A 23013-nucleotide genomic window follows, 5' to 3' on the forward strand; every position below is an offset into this window, starting at 1 on the left:
GGAACGCGAAATTGCCCAAATTCCGCAAATTCGGAACGGAATTTACCGCCCAGGACTAGCCGCCGCCCGAGTTTCCGCGGTAGAACTGGTTACAGCACGAGGAAGCAGCGAGGCTCAGAGCAGGAGCCAGAATACAAGCAGCAGGCACAGTGGGCACATGATCCTGGTAAGCGACCAAGCTGGGAAAGGGGAGGGGAATAGCCCAACACGAAAATACAACATATTAGAGCCGGTCAAAGAAAAAACCAAAGGAGGAGGCAAAGTCACACAAAAAGAACAACTTCAAGAGTTCATTCATAAAAGCGGGATAAGTTATTGTCTAAGGAGCAGGAATTTGGCACTTAATACTACTGACATAACGCGAAAAACTTCTGTCTCAGTGCCGGAAATCAACAGCAGGCAAAGTAAACGAGCTACACTTCCCTATAATCTGCAGTCTCCTCCTGTGTCATCACGTATCAGGTTCACAGGTTCAACAGTAAAATTCACCCCTCATGACGCTCCTTCTTTAAAGTTAAACAGAACCTCCTAAGCGCTCTCCCACTTGAAATGGGGCTACAGGGTGAAGGCTCGAAGACAACAGAAAATAGTCTGGCAGGAGGGGTAACTCTTAGCAGTCAGATATCAGGCCCTAGCGGTAGACGAGGAAGAGGCGGTAGACGAGGAAGAGGCTGGGATTATTTCTGCGATTGATGCAAACATCACAGACTCAGAAGTGCCAGGGTCTAACCCCCCGGGGGAGCAGAGAGGGACGGAAAAATTGATTGAGTCCCTAATTTCGGAAATGAGGACGAACTTTGCCTGCCATCTCAGAAAGGAATCAAGTTAAAATACAAGGGCTATGTGAAGCTCTGGAGGCAAAGATCAATACCCTGATGGAGCGAACAACAACAGTGGAGGCCACTGTAGATGACCTGGGTAAGCAAGTAGAGACAAGCACGGAGGAAACACAGAGCCTGAAGGCAAATGAGAAAGACCTTAGAGAAAAAAATCGAATCCCTGGAGAATCCGGCAAGGAGGAAAAAATGTTAATGTCCCGGAGGGATTGGAAGGGGAAAACATCAAAAGCTTCGTATTGATCTCCTGAAAGAATTCTTCCCTTGGGTAGAGACTGGGAGAGGACATCCAGAGGGTGCATAGGGACCCATACAGGAAAAGAAAGCGGAGGAAAAACCAAAGAAGAAAGTGAGGCCCTAAAAGTGGGATCTTATACAAGGGGTGAATGGACCTTCAGAATAGGATCAGATATCTCCAAAGTAACACAGGATAGGCAGAGGGAGCTGAGACAACACATGCAAGAACTAAGGACCCTGGGCGCGACAGCACAAATGTGTTTCCCAGCATCTCTACGAGTTATGTGGGAGAATCTCATGCACAATTTAAGGGCTCCCAAAGAGGAGGAGTCTTTAATTAATCAGATCAAAGCAAAACAAAAAGAGCAAAGATCTTGAAAGGGATGAGTGTCTTGCCACAGGAAGAAAGAAGGGTTCTCTAAGGGATGGTGAGGGATGGCGGGAGGGGGGGGCACAAGCTTGTCTTATTCACAATGGGTGTGGGAGCATATGGGAAAAAAAGAAAAATATCTTCAATTTGTGAGAAGCCAAGAGTATTAAGAATTGAGGAGAGGGGGGGGGGGGGGGTATCACCTGGAACGATACAAGCTAGCCTGTCAATCAATATATTAACATGGAACGTAAATAGTCTCCGGGTTAGAAGCAGAAGGCAAAAGATTCTAGAGTATTTAAAAGCGGCAAAGAATGAAATCATAATCCTACAGGAAACACATCTGTTAAAGTCAAAATGGGGGGGAAATAATGAAGAAACAAAGAAGGGCGGACACATGTCTGTACAAACCAGGCGTGCTGTGTGAAGGGGGTCATTATTTTGTTCAAGAAGGCTGTAAAAGTAACGATAGAAGCCACTAGCTGTGACCCCAAGGAGAGATGGGCCATAGTGAAGGTCAGAATGTTTGGCAGAACATTTGTCCTGGCAGGATATTATGGCCCCAATGTGGATAACCCCTCATCACTGCAGGCTTTGTATACCCAGCTACTTGAGGCTTCAACCCCTATAATTCTTGGCGGAGACTTTAACCTTATTATAGACCCAAGGGAAGACAGACTACCAGTGAGAAGAACAAGTTACTTACCTTCGGTAACGCTTTTTCTGGTGGATACAGTATCTGCCTGTGGATTCCTCACCTTGTGAATATCCCCTGCGCCAGCAACATTCGGAAACTTTTGTAGCAGTCCACGCCGATGCGGTCGAAGACGACGTCACAGAGACACGGCTCCGCTCGCGACTCCGCTGACGTCACCGGCTTCATAAGAAGACCCCATCGGCGTGATGACGTCAGTTCCGCCCCTTTTTTCCGTGCCTTCGAGGCACACGGACGGACTGACAGCAATATGTACATAAACAGTATACACAGTACACAATATGCATATCAACACACAGTGTGGAAAATAAACATCAAAACACTAGAAATAACATAATGCCCTTGACAGTAAGAAACACATTTGAAACCATCAATAGAATTACAGCCATAGAATTACTGGTATAGAAGGATGGACAACGGGGAGGCGGGTGGGTCAGTGAGGAATCCACAGGCAGATACTGTATCCACCAGAAAAAGCATTACCGAAGGTAAGTAACTTGTTCTTCTGATGGATACATCTGCCAGTGGATTCCTCACCTTGTGAATAGATTCCACAGCAGTCCCCACTCCCGGAGGAGGGTGTCCAACCTTCTACACCAGAAAATCCTGAAGAACAGAACGAGCAAAATGCCCGTCCCTCCTCACCTCAGCATCTAAGCAATGTTTCGCAAAGGTGTGAAGGGAGGCCCAAGTTGCCGCCCTACAAATGTCCTCCACAGGAACACCCCTAGATAAAGCAGACGTAGAAGACTTTGCCCTGGTAGAATGAGCCCTCAAACCCTCCGGAGGCTCCTTACCAGCTAGGGAGTAGCAGATCTTGATGCATAGTACAATCCATCTGGAAAGGGTGCGCTTGTGCACCGCACGACCCTTTCTGCAGCCAGCAAAGCCCACAAAGAGCTGGTCATCAATCCTGTAGTCTTTTGTCCTGTCCAGGTAAAAGCTCACCGCCCTCTTAGAGTCCAAACGGTGAAGCCTCTCCTCCTCCTTGGAAGGATGAGGGGGAGGATAAAAAGAAGGAAGGGTAATGGATTGCCCCAGATGGAAGGGAGTTACCACTTTAGGCAAAAACGCAGCCCTGGTCCGGAGCACCATTCGTTCAGCATGCACAGTCAAGAATGGGGGCTTTGAACTAAGAGCTTGAAGCTCACTTACCCTCCTTGCCGAGGTGATTGCAATGAGGAAAACCGTTTTAAACAATAACAGTCTCAAGGGACACTTATGCAAGGGCTCGAAGGGAGAACCCATCAGATAAGTCAGTACAAGGTTTAAGTCCCATTGAGGTATAATAAAGGGAGTAGGAGGAAATTTATTTGTGAGGCCCTTGAGAAACCTAAGCACAATAGGTGATTTAAATAAGGACGGCTGATCCGGCAGGCATAGAAAAGCCGACAAAGCCGATAAATATCCTTTAACTGTAGCCACAGCAAAGCCTTGCTGAGCAAGAGAAAGGGCAAACTGCAGAATGTTAGACAAACGAGCCTTCAAGGGATCAATTGACCTCTCCACACCAGAGAACGAATTTAGACCATCTATAGGAGTATATGGATTTGGTGGAGTGTCGCCTGGCTGATAAAATAACGTCCACCACATCAGGCGGGAGAGAAAAAGAATTCAGGTTGCCCCGTTCAATCTCCAGGCATGAAGGTGTAAGCTCTGGAGGTGGGGGTGAAGAACCTGCCCCTCCGACTGCGAGAGGAGGTCTGCCCTCAAAGGGAGACGGAGCGGAGGGCACGAGGAGAGGTGGAGAAGATCTGTATACCACACCCTTCTTGGCCAATCCGGGGCGATCAATATGACTTGGGCCCGGTCTTGGCGAACCTTCCTCAGAACCCGAGGAATCAAGGGTATGGGAGGAAACGCGTAAAGGAGTCGTGAGCCCCAACTCAGCTGAAACGCGTCCCCCAAAGCACCCTGCATCGGATACTGGAGACTGCAGAATGACGGGCAGTGAGCATTCTCGTGAGTGGCAAATAGGTCCACCCGAGGAGTCCCCCCACGTCCGAAAGACGTGACGAACCACCTCCGGATGAAGCCTCCACTCGTGGTCGGAGGAGAACTGCCGACAGATTGTCCGCACGCACGTTCAGAACCCCGGCCAGATGATTTGCCATCAGACAAATCCGATGGTCCTGAGCCCAGGACCATAAACGCAGGGCCTCTCTGCAGAGACAAAGAGACCCCACTCCTCCCTGTTTGTTTATATACCACATCGCGGTAGTGTTGTCCGTCAGGACTTGAATAGACTGACCGCGAAGGGAAGGGAGGAAGGCCTTGAGTGCCAAACGTATCGCCCGTAATTCCAGAAGGTTGATATGCAGCAACCTTTCCTCCGGAGACCAAAGACCTTTGATCTCCAGATCCCCCAGATGAGCACCCCACCCTAGAGTGGATGCATCCGTTATCACTGTGGCCACCGATGGAGGTAGATGAAAGGGCTTTCCTTGGGACAGATTGCCCTCCACGCTCCACCAAGACAGATCCGCTGCAGCTTCTCTGGAGATCCTCACAGACTCCCTGAGATCTCCCCAGTGCTGATACCACTGCTTGCGGAGGCACCACTGGAGCGCCCTCATGTGCCAGCGTGCATGGTTGACCAACAGGATGCAGGAAGCGAACAGACCGAGCAGGCGAAGGACCTTCAGAACTGGAACGACCGCTCCGCTGTAAAATAAAGGAATCATTTCCTGAATGTCGAGAATCCTTTGAGGAGGAGGGAATGCTCGACACACAGTAGTGTCCAGTACCGCACCTATGAACAGGTTGCGCTGAGAGGGCACCAGGTGAGATTTGGGCACATTGATCGAAAAACCCAATCTGTACAACAGCCGAGTTGTATCCCGCAGATGGAACAGCACCTTCTCCGACGACTCCGCCTTGATCAGCCAGTCGTCTAAATAAGGGAAAACCGAAATCCCCGACCTTCTGAGATGGGCTGCCACCACCGCCATCACCTTTGTGAAGACTTGAGGTGCCGAAGTAAGACCAAACGGGAGGACCGCAAACTCATAATGTTGCGACCCTACCGTAAACCGGAGATACTTCCTGTGCGACTTCAGAATGGGGATGTGAAAATACGCATCCTGCAAGTCGAGCGACACCATCCAGTCCTCCTGATTCAGCGTCTGAAGAACCTGCGCAAGGGTGAGCATCTTGAACTTTTCCTGTTTCAGGTAAAAGTTCAGGATTCTGAGGTCCAGTATCGGACGCAATCTGCCGTCCTTCTTGGGAATCAGAAAATACCGGGAGTAGCATCCCTGACCCCTCTCCTGCTCCGGAACCACCTCTATCGCACCTTTCTGAAACAACTTCAGGACTTCCTCCTGCAGGAGAAGACGGTGGTCCTCCGAGCAAGCCCCTTGGCAAGGAGGGTAATTTGGAGGGAATTCCCGAAAGGGAAGGGCGTACCCATTTTCTACAAGATTCAGAACCCAGAGATCTGTAGTTACAGATTCCCAATCTTGTAGAAAATGGGCAAGCCGGCCCCCCACAGGACCAGCATGATCCGGAATGTCGAATCTAGGGCTGTTTTGCGGTGGTGGGAGGGGCTGAGGAAGAGGAAGAGGAGAGTTGACGGCCACGTGAGCGACCTCTAAGCCTTCCTCTATATCCCTTGGACAGAGAGCCTTGCTGCTGCTGCTGGGTTGGTCTGTAGGAACGAAAACTCGCCCTTCCAAATCCTCTGTACCTCTTGAAAGTGCCTCTCGGCTGGGATTGAAGGCCCAACGACCTAGCCGTAGCCTTACTCTCTTTGAAGCGCTCGAGAGCAGTGTCAGCCTTCTTCCCGAACAGACCAGACCCATCAAAAGGTAAGTCCAATAAAGTTGACTGGACATCAGAAGAGAATTCGGAGGACTTAAGCCATGCACCCCTCCTGGTGGCAACTGAAGACCCCATGACCCTGGCAACTGAGTCTGCTGTATCCAGGCCACTCTGAATAACCTGGCGAGCAGCCGCCTGGGCATCCGATAGAACTTCATTGAAGCCTCCTCTATCCTCCTCTTACAGTTTTGGCGCCAACTTTATAGCCGAGTCCATAAGCGCATGGATATAGCGCCCCAACAGACAGGTCGCATTTGAAGATTTTAATGCCATACTGGCTGATGAAAAGACCTTCTTGGCCGATTGGTCCACCTTTTTTGCCTCCCTGTCCCCTGGGACTTGAGGAAATGCCCCTTTTGACCGTCCAGAACAAGCCGCCTGAACTACTAGGCTTTCAGGTGAAGGGTGTGAAGATAAAAATTCAGGATCCCCTGGAGCCACCCTATACCTTCTTGCGACTACCTTTGAGGCTGCAGGAGCTGAGAAAGGCTTGCGCCATACATCCAGCACAGGTTCCAAAATTGCTTCGTTGAAAGGCAACAGAGGATCTGAGACCGCAGTTGGAGAATGCAACACCTCAGTTAAAATATTGGACTTGAATTCGATGGATGGCAATTGAAGGTCCAACAACTCCGCAGCCTTTCTAATCACTGCATGATAGGGTGCTGCGTCTTTAGAGGGTTCGTCTGATGGTGGAGTGATCTCCCACTCCGGAGACAAATCCAGACCACTTGCCTCCTTCAATTCGTCGAACACATCGGATTCAACCAATTCCCCCTCTTCAGCCTCTTCCATCAGAAAGCGTCTCTCCTCTAGCACTCTCTGCGCCTCCCTTCTCGAACGGATCCGCACCTGCGGCGTCGGCGGTGCCGTGATCGAATCCGACGGCGCCGGCAGTGGCGTCGAACGCGGATCAGCTGTAGCAGCCGGCGTAGAACGAAGTCGAGTCGGCGCCGGCGAAGAGGGAAGCGGCGTCGATGCTCTTGGCGCCGGCAGCTGCCAAGACGGCGTCGCTGGGAAGAACGGCATAAACGGTGCTTGAGGGTAAACCTGCGGCACTCCCAGATTGAAAGCCATCGGACCCATAGGTGCACCAGAGGTATACATGGCCCGTGAGAACACCCCATACATTGCATTGAGATAATGCGAGGGGTCCTGACCTGGAGTAGGGAATGCAGGATACTGGTCAGGTAGCACCGGACTCGGGCCTATCGGCGCCGACGGTGGAGCAAGCGGCGTCACAGACTCACCCGGAGCCTGACGATCCTGATCCTGGGCCAGAGACGGAGCCGGAGGACTTGCAGGATCTGGAGATTGAACCGGCGCTGGAGATGACACCGGCACCGGGGATTCAGCCGGAGCCGGCGAAGGCACCGGAGAAGATGGAACCGGAGGCGAAGTCGGGACAGGAGAGGGAGACACTGACTCTCTCCGACGTCGAGCCGGCGATTTCGACTTTGACGTCGAAGCCTTATGATGCGACGAATGCCTCCTCTTTTTCTTATGCTTCTTGCTCTTTGAACCATGTCCCGAAGTCGACTTGGAAGCCGACCTCGACCTGGATCATCTTCTTCCTCTTTTCTCCTTCTTCTTCTTCCAGGCGATAAAGAGCTTAGCTTCTCTCTCCTTAAGAGCCTTCGAGCTCATTTTCCTGCAACTCGAACAACCTCCCACATCATGGTCCGAGGACAAACACCAAACGCAATCGTCGTGCGGGTCGGTGATGGACATGTGCTTGCCACATTCTCGGCAAGGCTTAAACCCAGACTTCCTTGTCGACATTTTTAGAAGATAGACAGAGAAATCCAGAAAACATACAAAGTAACCAGAACAGCTACCAGTAACGATTCCCGAAATCCGTTGGCGTCGTCGGCGCGGAAAAAAGGGAACTGACGTCATCACGCCGATGGGGTCTTCTTATGGAGGCGGTGACGTCAGCGGAGTTGCGAGCGAAGCCGTGTCTCTGTGACGTCGTCTTCGACCGCATCGGCGTGGACTGCTACAAAAGTTTCCGAATGTTGCTGGCGCAGGGGATATTCACAAGGTGAGGAATCCACTGGCAGATGTATCCATCAGAAATACTTTATATTTACCCAGAATGAGAGGTTCGCTGAGACACTATTTCAAGGATCTGGGGCTGGTAGACGTATGAAAAGCAAAGGGGTCAAAACACAAATCAACTTTTAGGAATAAAAAACATGACCATGCCTCGAGGTTAGATTTTTTCCTAGTTGACAAGGCCCTAAGTGGTAGTGTTACGAGGGTGGAACATCTACCAGCATTCCTGTCGGACCACTCTGCAGTCCAGATGGAGGTATGTTTGGGAAAACCCCGAACCATTCCGAGATGGATATTGGATCAGTCTCTGCTCTTAGACCTACAGGTCAGAAAAAGGTGGAGGATGGAGACAGATAAATTCTTCTTCGTGAAGTACTTCAATTCAGGTCACCTGGGATGCATATAAGGCAGTGATTAGGGGAGTGCTAATTAGTTTAGCAGCTTTCAAGCATAAACACACTAGGATAAAAATGAGCAAAATAGAAAAGTAATCACAGCGTTTAGGAGAGCTAGTGGAGAAAACCAAAAACCCTTAAGAGATCAACAAAATAGAGAAAGAAATAAGCAAAAAAGCAGAGTAGTCTAGTGTTTTGGACTTTATAGCTAGAAGTAAATGAAAGGCAAGCAAGCTTTCACATTATGAATATGGGGAGGGTTGTGGAAAAATGTTTGCCTGGAAAATAAAAACAGAGCAAAATAGTAATAAGATCCGGTCTATTCAATAAATGTGGTATTTAGGGGGACCCTGAACCTTCCGTCCTCAGATCCCGATTTTGAAACAAGAAGAAAGAAGACCTGCCGTGCAGCTGCTAACAAGAGGACGACACCAACTGACTTGGCCCCAGCCCTACAGGCCTGTAGACCCTCAAACAACCCCTGGTTCCAGCCAGGAACCGCAAATCCAGCACACTCTGCACCCGCCGAGCCCGGGATGTCCCCCCGGCGACTGTGACCAAGAATCCAGCACCCAAGGACACTCCTCGACCCTCCTGATGACATCTGCAGCCTCACAACAAGGGACCCCTCTAATCGCGACTAGCGGAGGGTAAGATTTCCCCACGCCAAAAGGCACCCCTGCACCCGGCGCCCTGCGCCCCCTGTGCCCAACTCCTGGGTGCCTAACTAACCTACAGCTTCCCAACTTACCTCTCGAAGTGGTGGTCGCACCTGAAGAATCTCCGTCCCAGAGCTTGCAGACTGTTCATCTTGCAGCTTCTCCATTGAAATACATTGAGCGCCCGACGGCTCAAAAGCACCCTGCACCCAGCCACCCGAGTGCCCCTGGAAGTGCAGCATCTATCCTATCTTACTTACCCACTTGCTCTGTGTAAGTGACCCGGAGCTCAGCTCCCACAGCCGCGTGGTCTGCCTGTTAGCAGCCACCAACCAAAGGCCCCCTGCCCGCCATAGGCTACCATTGGGCCTAACTCTCTCTGCACCCGGCTGCCCCTGTGCCGCTGAGGGTGTAACAACCTACCCGACCCTGGGAGACCCCCGAGTCTATGCCCAGAACCTTAACTCTGCCAGCCGAGTACTTACATGAAAGCCGATAACCTTCATTTTCTCCATAGGGTAACTGACTGGTTTCACTTGGAAATTCTATTGTGTCGAGTTTTGAAACTTTAAAATATTCACAAAAAATCAGCCAAACGACAAAAACGAAATTACTCACCTGTTACCAGGAGAGATCCCAGTGCTGGATCTTGGTGCCCAGCACTGACCCTGAAAAGTAATTATAACTGCGATTTTCCGATAACCAAACTTTTCTCCATAGGATAACATTACCTGTTTTTTGCCAGAAAGTCTTCTAAGTGTCGATTTTTGAAACATACAAATATTCCTTAAAAATTGCCTGTGTAACAAAAACGATTTCTTTCAACTGTTTACAGGAGATGCACCAGGGCTGAATCCAGCCCCGAGTAAGAAAATCCTATGCAAAGTAATTGATATTGCCTTTACTTGAAAATTCCCATTGAGCTCAATGTTATAATTGTGTTTGAATTGTGTTGCCTATACCACTGTAACTATTGCATTTAAAAGTCTATTGCTTATTGAAAGTACTCAACTAGAGCATTTCATTCTGAGAAAGTATTTTGATACCTACTTGTGGTTCTCAAATAAAACTATATATTTTTATATACAAAACAATTGGCCTAGAGTTCAGTTCTTGAGTGTGTGAGACCATTTGCTGACTGAGTGTGTACAACAAATGCTTTACACTGTCCTCCGATACTGCCTTACTGCTCGACCAGGCTACCACTTTAGAGAGTAAGGTTATATCTAACTTTAGCCTCTGCCAAACCTCTGGGGACAGTGGACTCTGTACACCCTGTACCTATTTGGGTACAGTATATACAGAGCTACTTTCTTACAAACCCTAATCAGCGCAGATAAGCTGCAACCACCGCCATCACTTTCGTGAACACACGAGGGGCGCTGGTAAGGCCAAACGGGAGCAAGGTAAACTGAAAGTGCTTGTGGCCTACTGCGAACCGAAGGTAACACCGGTGGGCTGGCAGGATGGGGATGTGAAAATAAGCGTCCTGCAAGTCCAGCACTACCATCCAGTCTCCAGGGTTGAGAGCAGACAGGACCTGAGCTATTGTTAACATTTGTAACTTCTCCTTCCAGAGGAAACGGTTAACGTTCCTGAGATTCAAGATAGGAGGCATGCCTTTGTCCTTCTTGGGCGCAGGGGCTGGACAGCTTGCGACGGCCTGTGGCCCTGGGTGGAACGCAGTGGGGCACCTCTCCGGTAGCCACGAAAGGGGCGAAAAGCAGACTGCACAGGGTGGGGGGAGAGGCCCAAGGACTTGGCCCTTGCCCGGGAGTCCTTGAAGCGCTCTAGCGCATTATCTGCTTTGCCGCCGAACAGGCGAAAGCCATCAAAACACATGTCCAATAAGGTGGCCTGGACATATCCAGAAAAAACAGTCTACCTCAGCCGGGAGTATCGTCGAACGGCAACGGATGTTGACATTTTCCTGCCTAGCGAGTAGGCGATGTCCAGTCCACATCTTACGGTAAACATGGTTGCGTCTTTCCCCTCGGTGACTGCACAGGGGTCCAGGCACTGTGGCAGCACCTGCGCTACCTTATCCAGCACAGAGTGGATGTAACAGCCCAACAGACATGTGGTGTTCACCGACCGCAGTCCCAAGCTGGAGGATGAAAAGATCTTCCTAAGATGGTCCAGCTTTTTAGATTCCCTATCGGGTGGTGCGTTAGGGAATGCGCCTTTGGATGTGGAGGCTTGGACCACCAAGCTCTCAGGGGTGAGGTGTTGGGAGAGGAAAGAGGGGTCGCCTGGAGTCGGGCGGTGGCATCAGGCAATCTTCCTATCCACAGGAGCCCCTGTGTTGGGCCTGGACTAGGTGCCCATAAAGGATGTCAGTAAGGGCTTTGCTGAAAAGCAGCAGGGGCTCTGAAGAGGCTGCTGTCGGTTTAAGCACCTCCGTCAGGAGATTCGTCCTGACCGCAACAGTAGGTAGCTCGAGGTTGAGGGCCTCAGCCGCTCTGCGCAACATCACTGCATATGAAGCACCCTTCTCCGCAGCCACGGTAGGAGGAGACAGCAAGCCAAGGTCTGGGGAGGTATCCAGACCACTGGTTTCCCCCAACTCATCTCTCCCGTCCGGTTCATCCAACTGGTCAGGCAAAGGGTTTACAGATCCCACCCGGTCCTCCTCACCCTCCTCTGGTTGCCAATCTGGCCTGTAGGAAAAATCAGGGTCGAACAGAAGTCCCGTTCGGCGCTGGACCCGGCATCGGTCTGGCTCTGTGTCCAAGTCAGGGTGGAGGCCGGGGTCGACGCCGGCTGGGGACCCAACCGACGTCGGGAGCCTACGTGGTGCCAATGGAATCGGCGCTGGGGGAGGTGTTACAAGGTCGACCAGTGCCGATCCAGATCCAGGCCTGGATCCAAGGAGACCCTGTGGTGCCGGAGCAGCTGGCGTCGAAGGCCCACGGCCCACAGCAGAGTACGTGGGGCCCGAAGGCGAGCCGGCAAAGTCGTGCTGCCCAAAGATGGCATGCATCGCTTCATAGAAACTCCCAAGCTGGGCAGGGGTCGCTCCGGCTCCCGGAAAGGGAGGGAAACTGAGTCGAACCTTCAGGCTCAGCACGGGGAGCCGCAGGACGGGCAACGTCGTATCCCTCATCGCGTCAGCCGGGGAGAAGTGGAAGAGCAATGATGCTTCTTGTGCTTCGACTTACCTGTGGAGTGCGAAGACTTCGATGACGAGTGGTGGTGACTCCGCAACCAGTCCCTCGACCTCCCACGCGACAGGGACCTCAAACTGCGCCGAGCGGACTGCCGGGGCTCGAGAAGGTTTCAGGACTGCTCCCGCAAAGACTTTGGATTCATGGTCCGGCAGTCGGAGCATGACTTGGGATCATTGTCGCGCTCCTGGCACCACAGGTACACGCTGTGCGGGTCCGTAACTGACCTCAGCTTACGACAGGTGTCGCAAGCCTTGAAGCCGGGCCGAGAATGACTGGACATCCCTGCGTGCACCAGGAGTTGATAGACTCAAAAAATGGTGTCGACAAAAGTCGCAAAAAAGTCAGACAAAAAGTGACTGGAGGTACAGTTCTCTCCGGATCTGCGCTGTCTGGCGTGGAAAAAGAAAGAACTGACATCAGTGCACAAGGGTGCATTCTAAGTAGCTACCGCGACGTCATCCCGGCGACCACAATGCCAACGACGAACGCAGAGCCGACTGACGCCACCTTTCGACGTGCAGGGGTACTGCTGACGAAACAAATTCATCGGATCTAGTCTGATGCCTGGGGGTAATTCTAAAGGTAAGGAATCTATAACGGTCTCTTTCAGATCAAGCAGTCACAAATGCAGTTATCTTGCAGGCACTAGGATCATGATTTGAATGGTGCAGCGGCACTGGACCCAAAAGTTGCCAGAACTCCGCCAAACACGTATTATTGCTATTACATCAATTAATCCTATTATTACCCTCTTTCATTTTTCAAAATTTTGCTATTACTTACCCGCACTATACCACTAGTAACAGCACAATACATTGACTTTTTGTACATAAACAAGACATAACACTTTAACAGACTTTCTTTATAACTTATACTATACAACTACTTAGCAAGCTACAACTTACAACAAAAACAGCTTATTAATCACATAGGCAAAACCTAATGCATTTACCAATGCTTGTTTAGACTAGGTGTTCTGGCATTTATGCTCTTAGTGCAGATGCTGGGACACTAAAACATAGCGTAGAACTGTCTTAACCCAACTGGCTATTTAACTTTTGTTTTTAACTAAGGTCATACGGTAAATTGGCTCAGTAAAGTACAGCAGTGGTATTACCCAATTACTACACAGATGAGCTGCATAGCACTGGCATAACAGGTCTTCAGGTCAACCACCATGGTCTCATTGGCTGTAGTTTAAAAAACCCTCAAATAACACATGCCAAAAAGGAAATTGCCTTTGTATATAGAAACACTATTTCACATTGACTTGGTCAAAGCCAAGTGAGCTTCACATCCCCAAAGCTGGGTGCTCAATGTACAGAAGTAGGACATGTTAAACATTAATATTATTTGTGCCTACACTAACAACTACATTTGATTGACAAAATTCAGGTTGAAAAAAGCTAGAAACAATGTTTTTTTAATTTTTGTCAAAAATCTAGTTCAATTGTAACTGGTAAATATTCATGCTATATTAGAAGGATAACTTTAATTTTTTTTTTTTTTTTTTTTTAAATAAACACTTTGTGAAGCCAGGAAACTTTAGCAGTAATTAATTCCGTTCCGTTGAGCTTCCCTCGCAACAGTGATTAAGCCCATATAAGTTGTGAAAAGGTCTTCTTGCCAGAAGACAATGGATCTGCTTCTGAGAATATTAATTACTGGCCACTTATGCAATATGGCAGTTGAGAGTAGAGAACAGGAAGCCAGATGGTATCACAAAGGCAGGCCTAGTTTATTTTCAAATTAACACTACACGGGGTTAAGTGTAATGTTACGTTTTGAACAATGAATCTCTGAGATTTTTCTCTGCTCTCCCAGTTATTGAAGATGTGCTGCTTAAAGTTGTCAAAGGATTCGAACCTTTCCATATGGGATGGCCAGAGTGGACTTAAGGAATGTACCATTTCAAGCAATAGTTTGCGATAGGTTACAGACAGGCAACCAGAAATAATGGAAAATAAGAATGGTGGTAAAGAGGAGACTGGATCAGGAGTGATCACTAATCACACACAGGCTAGCATGCATGGTAACATTGAACACCATCACCTGCTCATCAGAACACAACTGGTCTGGCGAATACAGAACAAAGAAAGATTCTATCTGGACCTAACAGAAAAGAGGATTGAGGGGTATTCTGCTGTCCGCTTGTGCTCTGAAACTTGAAGTGTTCCTCAATGGTGAGTTGGCTGACTGTCTATCTTGCATCAGTGACAATTGTGTGCTGAAGCGCTCCACTCTGTATGAGAGGGCCAGATGCCCAGCTTGGAATATAATACAATTAACCATGTGGAAACCTTGTTTGGAGGGATATGAGGACACAACAAGCCTTCCCTGGAAGCTGTGCGACAAACTAGGAATACCTATTCCTGCACCTACAAGGAAGTGTGTTTTTTAAAATGTTGTGCCCACTGAAGGACAGAGGAAAGCACCTAAGCTCCCTTTGAGAGGTAAGACATTGAATTTCAAGTTCAAGGTTAAAACAGGACCACAAAAAAGTAGTGGCTGACATTTCAAAGCCTTTGCTTGCTACACCATGCTGCCTTACCCCACTGTAACTGAGAAACAAAAACATGACTAAGTAAGAACAAATGACTTGATACTGGGACAAAGTAATAAAGAAATCCACACAGTGAAGTAACATCTGCGGCTCCAGAATCCAGGTTTGTCAAACTGGGCTCTCAAACATCAAAACTGAAGGCTATGGTGGGGACCTAGGCTCGACATATCAGACTTACTGGGACCCTTGCATAGTACAACATGCTGCCATGCTTCACTGGATGAGTTTGACTTCCAGAAAAATGGAAGTCCAACAGTAGAACATTTCAGTGGTTGTTTCCCCAAGGCTTACCTGACCCTGCTCCATCACTAATGTCTAATGGCCTGAAATCGTTCTTAGGTACCGGTCAACTGCAAACATTGACCCTGGCCAGCACTTTGTCTTTTGACTCTGTTTAAATCTGTTCCGCATTTCTGTGGGGTTAAGCCTACTGCTTGTGCAGTGATCTGCATTTTGGCCTAACAAGCTCGTCTCATTAAATTGGTAGGGTACACTGCTCCCAAATTAGAAATTCAAAATCCCACACCACTGTATAAATGGATTCTTGTAAAATGAAGGAGTAGATATTTTAGGATCAAATATTAGGGTATTGATAGATTAGAGATGATTGTGGCAAATCTTTTGGCTGGTCTTTTCCCAATTATATAATCCTAAACTAGTAACATGAATGTCTATTAGAATGGCGAATAAGACGGAACTGTGCATTTTAGCCCTTGAATTCTTCCAAACCTTAGTCTGTTCAAGCATGAACTTATCATGGGGTGACGTGATTAATGTTATTAAAACTTGTTTATTTGTGTACCTTCACACAGGGGTAATTTAGTACTGCCCCTTCCATCTCTTTCCATCTCAGATTTTCCTAGATCAAAAATGTTGCACCCCATGAACAAAGATAAAACCAGTTTCATAGTCATTGTATACATTGTGGGTGAATGGGCGTTATATTAGAATATGACGACTCAGCAAATCCAGAGGCAGTTTAAACTATTTATTCTTTAAACGTAAAGCTACAACCATAGTTTATTATGAACATTGCACCTTCATCTGTTTACCAGCTATCTATACAGATAGGAATCTTTTGCTACAACCTGAAGCAGCAGAACAAACCAGTCATATTACCTTTTGCATAGTCAGTAAATAAATGATCAGGATTTGAAACTCAATTTGTTTACCGGTTCTGAGACCTGTATCAACAATTGACTATGATATTTATAAACCTTAGAAAGAACCCCAAAAATGCTTTTTTATTTCATAATTATTGAAGACAAATAGCCTCAAGTTATTGGAAAATTGTTTATTTTTGCAATTACAAGTGTATTTTCAAGTATTTGCCAAAATACAATATACTAGAGAGCTACAAAAGAAATTGAAATAAAGTACAATAAGAAATTGCCATTTTCTACAGTATCTTTAAATACTACCGTTCACGGATATGTACAAAATGCCACATAAAAGTCTTCTGCTTCGGAATGTGCGCCTTTTCTAATCAGTTGCCTTTCGCAACACCCTATGCACATAATTCCACCAGATGAAGGCTCAGTAGCAACACTTTATAGACCTTTTACAACAGCAAAATGCAAATGGGATTGAGCCGAACACAGCCTCAGCATCTTACAGTTGTGGTAGTTTGTCAACCGGGGTATCGAATTTGAAGTCTGCAGGAAAGAGATCTGGGGCTCGTGGGTAGATAAGTCTGTATGACTGTCGAATGGTAACATCAGCAACACCAGCAATGTCTCCAATTTCTACAAACATTAATGAAATACAGGTTAAAAAATGTCATTCTACTCAGTTTGAGTCAAGTTACTACATTTCTACCTCAGAAATTGTATTTTTGTGCATATGAGAAAAGGATACTTTGTTATAACACAGGTTTTACGGACTTGACATTTATTTTGCATCATAAACTCGAATCTACGGTGGTCACAAAAAACGTGGTGGTGGATATTTTACTGACAAGTAGTGAAGCAATACAAGGTCATGCATTTACAAACCACTCCTACCTGCAACCACAGTTTCAGCTTAATGTGGTGTGCATGAACATACTGTCCATACTACTGCCATCTAGTGCTGAGCTGGGAAAAGGATAATGTTACTTACACAGTAAGCATCTGTTCTTGGCATTTAGAGTTGTAGATTCACATGCTTTGCATACTCCTGCCATCTAGTGTTGGATCGGGATGTTTGCACCTTATCTTCGAAGAAGTCTTTCCAGTCACGAGGTAGGTGACTCCTCCTTTCGGAGATAGTACGCATAGACATCAACTCCATTGTTAGATTGTTTTCCCGTAGAGGGTGAGAATGGAGTTAGTAAAGGTAAAATAGAGATGTCCATGCGTATGTACGTAAAGTAAGAGAACTGCAACAGTTATAGGAACCCGGGGAGGCTGGTGGGCGCTTGTGAATCTACAGCTCTACATGCTAAGAACAGATGGTTTCTGGGTAAGCAACAATATCCGTTCCGAGGTATGTGAGCTGTAGATCACAACCTTTGCATAGACTATACAGCAGTATTCTCCCAAAGCGGTAGCTAACCTGTAGCTGTTGCAGTTATCTGAAAGTGTTCTAAGCACTGTCTGGCCTACATTAGCTTGTTGTCTCGCTAACACATCTACACAATAGTGCTTGGTGAATGTGTGTGGTGTAGACCATGTTGCAGCTTTACAGATGTCAGCTATGGGGGGGGATGTTTCCTAAGAAAGCCATAGTAGCCACTAGTTTGCGGGTGGAATGCGCTCTAGGGGGTATTGGTAAAGTCCTCTTTGATTTTGCATAGCATGGTTGAATACATTTAACTATCCACCGAGCAATACCCGATTTAGAAATAGGATTTCCTTTGTGTGGTGGAGCAAAATCCACAAAGAGCTGTTTAGTTTTACAAAATGTTTTGTTCTTTCTATGTAATACAATAATGCTTGTTTAACATCTAATGTGTGTAGAGCTCGTTCTGCCACTGAATCTGGTTGAGAAAAGAACACAGGCAACTCAACAGATTGATGTGAAAGGCAGATACCACCTTGGGTAGGAATTTGGGGTTAGTGCGAAGGGCCACTTTGTTTTGGTGGACTTCACAAAATGGCTGCTCTATGGTTAGTGCCTGAAGCTCACCCACTCTCCTCAGTGATGTAATAGCAACGAGGAAAGCAACTTTCCAAGTGAGAAATCGTAGTTCACATTTGTGCAAAGGCTCGAAGGTTGGACCCATTAGTCTGGTACGGACAATGTTAAGATTCCACACTGGAGCAGGTGGAAGTCTTGGTGGAGTAACTCTCAAGTTTTTCTATAAAAGTCTTGATAACTGGTACTCTGAAAAGGGACAGAAAAACTACAGAAATACTTTCCTGATATACCGTTCGCCTGCCCAAGGTGTCTTGAACCGGCTGCCTCGTTCATACACATGCTATGGGATTGCCCGACACTCCATAATTACTGGGAAGCGGTGCATACCGCCATTCGTGCAGTCACTGGGTTGCAGGATCTCTACACGTGGGAGGCCAGCGCCTTAGGCATTCATGGGCGACACAAGAATAAGAAGGTGGAGAGGTGTTTTGCTTTCTTGGGACTTATCCTGGCTAAACGATGCATTACTATGCACTGGAAGGCGCCGGAGGGACCTCCCATGGCGGCATGGGTGGGGGCAGTTAAGAAGTGGGGGAAAGCGGAGGAGACGTTGCTTCGAATGGAGGAGGCTCGGGGACACCGCAAACACCCGATTTCCCTGTCATGGGCGATGCTCATGCATTCCTTCACACAAGAAACACAACCGGCGGCGGGCCCGCGAATAGTTGACTCTCAGGAGGCCCCCGCGACTCAGGAGGGAGATGACCGAGAGGCCAGGGTATCCGATGGGCCCTAACCCTGACCTGTAGCTGGTACCCTATCCGCCCCATGCGCGGCCGGGGATCTACACTCCCGCCATCGACCCTTGCCCCTCCCCTCCCTAGACCCTTCCTCGCATCTGAGAAAACCTAGCGTTGCGACAGGCAAGGAAACTGCTCCCCGACGTTAGCCACACACTGACTATAATTCCAGATATGGTGCACTCCCCAGTTTACACGTCCCCAGTTCGTTTATAGTACTTAATTGGCCGCGCTTCACCGACCGGAGGGACAACGCACTCAGGGGATATGGATATTCATAGCAGCCCTCATGTAATACGGCATCCACAGCGTTCGTCAGTGGGATGGGCCTAGACATAGGATAGGGCGGGGACCCTGACACTCTAAGCTTGTGAGATCCGCTGCACACGGTGCTCCAAGGGCACATGTTTACTGTAAATCTGTATGTGCAAATATCCGCACTCCGTTTACTATAAATGCCAATAAAAATAATTTTCAAAAAAACTCTGAAAAGGGACAGATGCTGTCTATTTTGAAGGTATGCAGCTATTGCAGCGAGATGTAAGCGTATGGATGTGTAAGCTAATCCTGACTGCTGTAAGTGTAGTAAATAACAAATTATATTTTTCATGGAAGCATCTAGCGGGATAATATGGTTGTTATTACAATATAAAACAAACCACTTCCATTTAGCTGCGTAGCAAGCTCTTGTAATAGGCCTTCTGGCTTCTTTAATGATATTCATACAGTCTGGTAAAAGGTTCAGATAGCCAAACTGCATTTCTCTCACGTTTTCACAGCACCCGGCTGGGTACCCTGCGAGTTCTTTTTCTTCACTTGTGTCACAGTGACACTGCTCTTCACATTAGGCAGTGCAGCCCCCTTCAGGTATACTTACATTCTGAGCCTTTTGCCCTATATACGCAATTCTCTACTACGGCCACACACTGATGGTGCTCTCCCATTTCTTTTAGGTGTCCCGTTACTTCTAGGTCCTGAAGAGACCCTACATTTCACACAGGGTCGAAACGCCGTCGACAGTTAACATAGGCTAACTATAACTCAGCATTTATGATTATATAAAGTGTTGTGGATTACATTGCCTTATTTTGCCATGGTCACCGAAATGTTCCAAAAAATTGAAACCTTGTACATATGTCACGTAAAATGTCACTATTAGTTTAGGTTCAAATGTTTTCTCACTGGGACACCTCTCACTATTGTTTAATGAGTGTCTATTGTACAAAAAATATTTTCAAATCTAAAACTTTATGTATATATTGTTAACTTACCTACTATATAAACAAATTCATAAATTGACTGTATCCTTGGTGTCTGTAGCCAGCTTTCTTTCTGACATCACCCCAACCCTGTACATTGCCATTGTGCATAACTTTATTAGAAAATTCTTTATCATTCCACAGGAGCCACTGTTTCCTCACTAATTTACTTACCCAGGCTCTCCGTGAGTAGGGTTCCCTTGTTCTTTGTTCCCAGTACTTACCAGTATGCATCTGTCCTTTGCATGTAGAGCTGTAGATCCGCATACTTTTGCATAGATCGCCATCTGGTGTTGGACTCGGATGTTTGCAGTTTGTTATTGTAGAAGTCTTTGTAGTAACGGGTTAGGTGACTCCTACTCTGGTTAGTAGTGCGCATGGACTCCATCCCTAGATTGTTTTGCCATGATGCGTGATGATGGAGTTAGTTAGAAAAAATAGAAAGATGCCCATGTGTAATGTATCTAAGTACAATAGTACTGTAACACATATAGGTATTCGGGGAGGTGGGTGGGCGTATGCAGATCTACAGCTCTACATGCCAAGAATAGATACATACTGGTAAGCAGCATTTTCCGTTCGAGGTATATGGGCTGTAGAGTGCATACTTTTGCATAGACTATACAGCAGTACCCCTGTAAGCGGTGGCTACCTGTATGCGTTGCAGTAGTTTGAAAAAGTGTTTTTAGTACAGCCTGCCCCACACTTGCTTGTTGGTTTTGCATGCACATCTACACAGTAGTGTTTAGTGAAAGTGTGCGGTGTAGACCATGTTGCGGCTTTGCAAATATCATCCATGGGAATATTTCCTAAGAATGCCATGGATGCCCCTAGTTTGCATGTGGAATGTGCTCTAGGGGGAATGGATAATGTACGCTTTGCTTTTTGGTAGCATATTTGAATGCATTTAACGATCCACCTGGCAATTCCAGATTTTGATAAAGGATTGCCTTTGTGTGGTGGTGAAAAAGCTACAAAACGTTTAGTTTTCCTGAAACTTTTTGTCCTTTCAATATAATAAAGAATATCTCCTAATCCTCCTATATCTATCCTCGGCCTTCGACACGGTCAACCATGGGAAGCTACTTGAACGCCTCAAACTCAGGATGGGATTAGATGGCTCTGTCCTAGAATGGTTTAGGATCCTTCCTCCAAAACCGATCTCAGAGATTCCTATTTAACGGCAACCTGTCCGCTCCCTCTTCGGTCACAGTTGGAGTCCCTCAAGGATCAACGCTGTCCCCCACCCTCGTCAACCTTTATTTAGAATCGCTTGCCGAAGTCCTACGCACCGCAAATATCTCCTACCATATGTACGCTGACAACACTCAGATCTACATCAAAATCTCATCTCTCGAGGAGATTCTCTCCCAGAATGAGTCCCTGAAGCTGACCGTCCAATGGCTCCCCTCCAACTCAACGCAAAGAAAACAGAATTTCTTCTAATTTCCCGTCCAAAAACCGACCCTGAGATTCAGATATGGATTAAGCCATCACAGCCTTAAATTGTCCACCGACCATTGTGGATTCGGCCAAATCACTGGGAATAACCTTGGATGGCAACTTGAACATGCGGGACCACAACTCGATGGCCAAATCAGCCAGATTCCACCTGAGCTACCTATGGAAACTGAAACCCTTCCTTGACGCTTCCGACCTAAAACTGGCAGTCCAAGCACTAGTCATTTCTAGACTGGAATATGGCTGTTCCACCCTCTCTGGTTTACCAAAGATCTCCCTAGCACCTTTAAAATCCTGCCTCAATGCGGCCGCCAGACTACTTACCGGCACAAGGAAATTTGATCACATTTCTCCACACCTGAAAGCGCTGAACTGGCTTCCTCTCGAGGCCAGAATACAGCTTAAGCTGGCATGCATCACACACAAGGCCTTATACTCAAACTCCCCTGCATATCTTGCACAGAAACTTGTGGTATCCGGAGGAATCAGAAACTCACAGTCCGCCAGAGACCTCCTACTCCAGCCTGCATGCATTTGGGGAATTTTTTTTTTTTTTTTTTTTTTTTTTAATAATCGGGCGTTCGCTGGGGCTGCGCCAAGAATATGGAACTCCTTCCCACCTGCCATCAGAAGAATCCCCTCTCTTGCAAGTTTCAAAAAGGAGGCCAAATCCTTCCTCATGGGTAAATTCCTCGTCTAAACCCTTACCTTCAACCGCCACAGAGACCCTGATGAATTCACGGCTATTGCCTCCCTCTGATGACCTTTCACCCCACAAAGAAACCTGGGGCCTGTCTTCAGCAACTGTGATGTAAGCTGTACATTGTATCCCTCCATCCCTCTTGTATTCAGCACCCCGCCCTCTCCCAATTTATGGTATACTCTTGTGACTCCATGCCTCTTGTACAACTTTCTGAATCTGTAAAGCGCTCCGATACCCTAACGGGTCAAGTTCGCGCTCTATAAAACAGAAGAATAAAATAATAGCTGTATAGCATGCTCTAGTGGTAGGACGTCTAGCTTCTTTAATGACGTTCATGCAATCTGGTGGGAGATTGAGGTAACCAAACTAAGACTTCAGGAGCCAGATCGCTAGGTTTAGTTGCGCTGGTTGTGGATGTCTTATCTCTCGATGGTTTTGTGTGAAGCTTCTGGGAGAGGTAGAGCTTTTAATGTGGGACTACTGAGAGTTCCAGTAGTGTTGTGAACCATGGTTGTCGTGCCCATGTTGGTGCCACCAGGATCATTGTGAGAGACTGTTTGAGTTTGCGCACCAGTAATGGAATGAGTGGGAGAGGCGGAAAATCTGCCTGACCAATTCATCCATATCGTTCGGACGAGGACAGCTTTGCCTATCAGATGTTTCTGAAAAGATTTTAGGGCGAGAAATATAGCCAGTAATTCCAGGTGATTTATGTGGAGAAGTCTTTGTTGAGGGGTCCACAAACCCTGGATAGTGGGATTTAATAGATGAGCTCCGCACCCGGTTTGTGAAGCGTCTGCTGTGAGCACTACTTGTGGAACCGGGTCTACGAACGGCCGCCCTTTGGAAAGATTTTGTATGTTTCACCATTGTAGAGAGCAATATGTGAGGCTGTCCACCAACCC

General features: G+C 47.4%; 1 protein-coding gene across 1 annotated transcript in view; it reads right to left on the reverse strand.

The window, feature by feature from the left end:
• Positions 1–16104: 16104 nt before the first annotated feature.
• The window catches only part of GTF2B (general transcription factor IIB), a 158531-nt gene continuing 151622 nt past the window's right edge, over positions 16105–23013 (reverse strand). Inside the window, exon 7 of the mRNA XM_085602133.1 lies at positions 16105–16570. Within this exon, the coding sequence (XP_085458259.1) occupies positions 16437–16570 (134 nt within the window). The 3' untranslated portion in view covers positions 16105–16436. The remainder of the gene's footprint in view (positions 16571–23013) is intronic.

The sequence above is a fragment of the Triturus cristatus genome, chromosome 4_2 (genome assembly GCF_964204655.1).
Source record: "Triturus cristatus chromosome 4_2, aTriCri1.1, whole genome shotgun sequence".
Classification (NCBI taxonomy): domain Eukaryota; kingdom Metazoa; phylum Chordata; class Amphibia; order Caudata; family Salamandridae; genus Triturus; species Triturus cristatus.